Genomic DNA, 4,892 nt, shown 5'->3' on the forward strand with positions numbered 1-4,892 from the left:
TTGTTTATAGATATTCTGAAATTAAAAGAATCAGATTTAGAAATGAAAATATCAGTTCTAACACTTATAAATGCTGTTATAAATTCGTTTCATGATCTTGATGAGCGCACTTTTCAACGAAATTTTTTAATAGATGATGGATTGATAGATATATTAAAGGTTTGCTCATTAAATTATTTATTTTATAGGATATGAGTAAATGGGCAAATGATTGTAAAAACGATCGTGCTTTTTTAATAATTGCACAAATAGATGTTTTTGAAAAGGAGTTAGAGCGAGACTTTAAAGAAACTCAATTTTTGAATATTGATTTAAAGTAATTTATAATAGATTTATTTTAAAATATAGTAATATAGAATCAATATGGAACTTTATAAAAGATATGTCAAAAAATAGTGGTTCGACTGCTTACTTGATTGATTGCATAAAATATTTCTTAATTGTTTCTAATATTAGAAGAACAAGGTAAAACTTATTTTAACATAGTTTTTTATTTATATATTTATAATTAAAATGATAATTGTTTATGATTTATTATTTTATTTAGTAATTTTATTATAAACTAATTTTATTTATCTTAAATGTATCATATATGTATGAATGAATGAAATTAAATATCTTTTATCAGATATATTGATTAATTTAAATTAAATAAATATTTATATTGAAATAATTTGTGTTTTTTATGAAATAATCTATTATATATTGAATAAATATTTTTTTAATTAAATTTAATTTTATAAATATATTAACTCATTAATTTTTTTAATCTATGATATGGAATATTGTATAAGATCTTTATTAATTATACATTCTTTTAAATTGTTAATTATGATTAAATGAATTTTTTATATCATTTTTTATAGAATATTTTAATAATAACTAATTTTGTATTAGTTTATACAATTATTATACATTATTTATTATTTTTTTATAAAAAATTATATTTTTATAATTAATATCATTAATAGTTTTTTCATAAAATTTATAACATATAACAATAAAAGAAAAAAAATGTGGCTAAATTGTCAGTACGCTTTAAGATTAGCAACAGCATGGGTTAAAGACCAGAAAGATATAGAAACCCTAAAAAAAGATAAAAAAGACATAGATATGTTATTCTTTTTAATTATAACTAAATAGTGATTCTAAAAATGTTGAAAAAGAAAATAACTGGATAGAATCTACAACTCAAAATTCTTTAATGAAAGGTTATAAATATTGTTGTATAAATTAGACACTCGATTATTAAAGTACACAGAAATAGAAACTTTATTAAAAAATTATGAGCAAACCCCTGAGGAAGAAGATAGTTCGAATAAAGACTCAGAAATTATAAGAAAAGAATTCCATGAATATAAAGTTCAGAAAGAAGCTGAAATTGATAAATATAAAGAAATGCTTAAAAGTGGAAGTAAGATTGAAACAGGTGAATCTTCACTAAAAACAGACAGTAGTGTTCCCGCACCTCCTGTATTAGATAGTGGATTGGGACCTCCACCGCCGTTAGATAGTAGTTTAGGACCTCCACCAGTGTTAGATAGTGGATTGGGACCGCCGCCACCATTAGATAGTGGATTAGGACCTCCACCACCATTAAGTGGTGGTTTAGGTCCACCTCCTCCATTAGGTGGCGGTCTTGGAGCACCTCCCGCTTTGGCTGTAAAAAAAGGTATATTATATTAAAATTTAGAATTAAGATTTTCTACCTCCAAAGCCAAATAAAGCACCTAAAGTTAAAATGAGAAATTTTCATTGGGGAATTATTCATGTTAACAAAATTGAGGTATAAAATCTTTTATTATATAATATTTTAAAGGGAACTGTCTGGGAAAGAATCAAAGACGATACTATACAAATCGACGTAGAAAAGTTTTCTGAAATGTTCCAAAGTAAGCCTGCAGTCGCGCCTAAAAGGACCACATCATTTAAAAAGAAAGTGGAAGTTAATTTCCTATATTTTTATCAGATTAGACTGTATCTTTAATTGACTCAAAACGTTCAACAAACACTGAAATAGCGCTATCTAGGTTTAAAATGTCTCCTGAAGCTATAAGAGATGCTATATTAATGATGGATAATAAGAAACTTGACTTGGATAAAATTCAGAAACTCTTTACATTAGTGCCAACTCCAGAAGAAGCTGAAACATGTCTATCTTATGATGGAGATGAAAAATTGTTGAGCATCACAGAAAAATTTTTTAGAGTAGTAGGAAAAATAAAGATGTTAAAACCTCGACTCGAGATTTTTGCTTTTTATATTCAAGTTTTTTAAACTTTGCTTATTTTATAAATACAGTTTGATAGTGTTTATGATGAAACAATGAAAAAAATAGATCTTGTACAAAATTGTTGTAATAAAATTAAGTATTTTTATTATTTATTTATTTTTCTTATTTTTTTTTATTTAAAAAAACATATAAAATCATTTTTGTTAAATCTCTTTATTATTTTTATAAATAGAAAAAAACATATATAATTTATCCTTATAATTAAATATTTTTATAAATACTTTATAAATAAAAGGGGAAACAAAAAGTTATCAAAATTATTATCTATAATACTTAAACATGGAAATTACATGAATGGTGGTACAAAAAAGGGTGGAGCATATGGTTTTAAACTCTCGGCATTAAAACAAGTAGATTTAAATATATCATAATCACTTGTATTTATAATAGTTAAACTCTACAAAATCCCTTGATAATAAAACAACATTAATGCAATACATTGTTTTATATATTGAGAAGAATCATTCTGATATTTATAATTTGAATGAAGATTTCTCAATTTTATCGGAAGTTGCTAAAAGTATTTCTCATATTTATCACTTGTAAATATTAGTCGAATCTCAAATGTTACAATCGGAAGTTAATAAAATTAAAGCAAATGTTAGTAAATTAGGAAATATGCTTCAATCTGCATCAAATGATCCAGGTGATCGCTTTAAGCCTATTATGAAGATATCCTTTTTTAAGAATTAATTATTTTTATATAGTTTAATTTTTATATAGTTTAATTTATAATGATTTTTCTATAACTCTCTCACGGATTTTTTGATACTGCGGCTGACAAAGTGGCTAAAATGCATTCAAGTCTGGAAAAAGCGGAAAAAGATACTGATGAATTAAGGTATATATTTATATAAGAAAAATGTTCATATAGTGTTTCATATGGAGAGATATCTGGGAGAATTAAATTTGAAGTAATATTTAAAATGTTTGAAGAATTGATTACTTCATTTGTGGTATTATAAAAATTGTTATTTATTAATAGGAAGGTAAAAATCATTGGAAAAAAATGAAGGAGACAGGTTTTATTTATCCTTATATAAATATATTTATAGAAGCTAAATCTAAAAAAAGAATGAAATATAGACAAGATAAAACAGCAAACACGAATAAAATGAAATCGAAAGGTTGATATTATTGAATATATTTTATATTTAAGGAGCTGCTGACAATATTTTAGCAAATCTAAGGCAAACTGAAGCTGGGGCTATATCACAAGAGATTCTCAAGAGAAGAATGGCTAAAAAGTGAGTGATAATTGAATATATGTTCATAAATGTCAATTGACTTAATTTAACCATGGTTGTAAATTTTTCTTAGTTATGATTAATTTAATTTATAGTTTAGATTTTTCTTCTTAATTTTAAGAGTTTTTAATTCATATATTGGAAACACATTAATGAAAAAAATATATAAGAAATTTTTTAAAAAATATTGAAACAGATTAGTCACTGTTTGACATATATAGTGATGGAAATAATTATACGACACCCCCTTTTTTAACGAATATATACGTATATGAACGTTTGGTTTATTCTAACATATTTTCTATATAGCTTATTAAAAAACAATAAAGTGACTAAATTTTCAGATAAAACGAGTAACTGCGTGTGGAGTTATAACTAATTATGTAAAAATCGGGGTGGAAATAATTATACGACACCCCTAATTTATAAAGAAAATTCATCAATTATATTTAATATTTATTAATTTCACTACTTTTTTGAAGCACCTGAATACATCTATAAACTTAAAAATATAATGTATGACCTTTTTCATCTATAAACTTAAAAAATAGATAGCGAATTTAGGGTCATTACTGTATAATAATATATATTATTTTTGTGAATATTTTCTTGTTATAGAAATATAAGTGTCAATTCAGATTGGAATATTTCTGGATATTTCAGAGAGTAATAAAACAGATGATTTTCTGGAAATGAAAAATTTACGAAAAATTACTACGGCATTGGAAACAACACAAATACATGTATTCTAATATAATTAATACTCTTTGCCAATTTAGAATATTAATTATATTAGTTTAATTATTTAAATATATTAACTGAATGGTTGTGAGACGCTTGACGAGTATGAAGAAGAGTTATTGAAATATCAGCATGTTCCCAAAGAGAGAATTTTTAATATTTGTCAACAATTAAAAGAATATTGCATTGCAAATTGTCCAGGACAAGTAAATAGTGTATATGTGATGGAAAGAAAAATTTATAAAGATGTTTTTTAAAAGAATGGGAAATATAAAATTTTTCTATGACAATATAAATATATACTTTATTACTATAGAATATAAAGAAACAAAAATGAAATTATAAAATGGTTGTTATGTGTCATAATTAAAAAGTTGGATGTCATCCCCTTTTATTAAACATTTTAAGAATATAAAAAATTAATTCAATAGATAAATGAATCAGCTCAATCACTGTTTGACATATATATATTAATGAATTTTCCAACAATCTTATATCTTATATTTCTTATAATTTTGAGATTAATATTTTCTTAGTAATCTATTAAAACGTATAACTATTACTTATAATAAATAAGAATAATATTAATATTATTACAGTATTCAATATAA

General features: G+C 23.6%; 1 protein-coding gene and 2 long non-coding RNA genes across 3 annotated transcripts; all 3 read left to right on the plus strand.

Annotated features, from left to right (window-relative positions):
• Positions 1–188: 188 nt before the first annotated feature.
• On the plus strand, positions 189–1,115 carry LOC145788179 (uncharacterized). Its single transcript, XR_014291499.1, has 3 exons — positions 189–316; positions 349–465; positions 1,008–1,115. It is a non-coding gene; the product is annotated as an uncharacterized LOC145788179 (long non-coding RNA).
• An 865-nt stretch (positions 1,116–1,980) lies between these two features.
• Positions 1,981–3,258, plus strand: LOC145788180 (uncharacterized). Its single transcript, XM_082599868.1, has 7 exons — positions 1,981–2,268; positions 2,302–2,369; positions 2,529–2,643; positions 2,684–2,813; positions 2,847–2,965; positions 3,052–3,134; positions 3,168–3,258. The coding sequence occupies exons 1-7, from the start codon at positions 2,038–2,040 to the stop codon at positions 3,256–3,258; spliced, it is 837 nt and encodes a 278-aa protein (XP_082455994.1). The 5' UTR covers positions 1,981–2,037.
• A 25-nt stretch (positions 3,259–3,283) lies between these two features.
• Positions 3,284–3,576, plus strand: LOC145788178 (uncharacterized). The gene is made up of 3 exons (XR_014291498.1): positions 3,284–3,315; positions 3,349–3,420; positions 3,453–3,576. It is a non-coding gene; the product is annotated as an uncharacterized LOC145788178 (long non-coding RNA).
• The last annotated feature ends 1,316 nt before the right edge of the window (positions 3,577–4,892 follow it).

This window comes from Aplidium turbinatum, unplaced genomic scaffold (assembly GCF_918807975.1).
Source record: "Aplidium turbinatum unplaced genomic scaffold, kaAplTurb1.1, whole genome shotgun sequence".
In the NCBI taxonomy this organism is placed as follows: domain Eukaryota; kingdom Metazoa; phylum Chordata; class Ascidiacea; order Aplousobranchia; family Polyclinidae; genus Aplidium; species Aplidium turbinatum.

Coding starts and splice junctions, on each gene's coding strand:
- LOC145788180 (XM_082599868.1), top strand. CDS start 2,038: ATGTCTCCTGAAGCTATAAGAGATGCTATATTAATGATGGATAATAAG. Junction 2,644..2,683: donor AACTCTCGGCATTAAAACAA/GTAGATTTAAAT, acceptor TATTTATAATAG/TTAAACTCTACAAAATCCCT. Junction 2,814..2,846: donor TTTATCGGAAGTTGCTAAAA/GTATTTCTCATA, acceptor TGTAAATATTAG/TCGAATCTCAAATGTTACAA.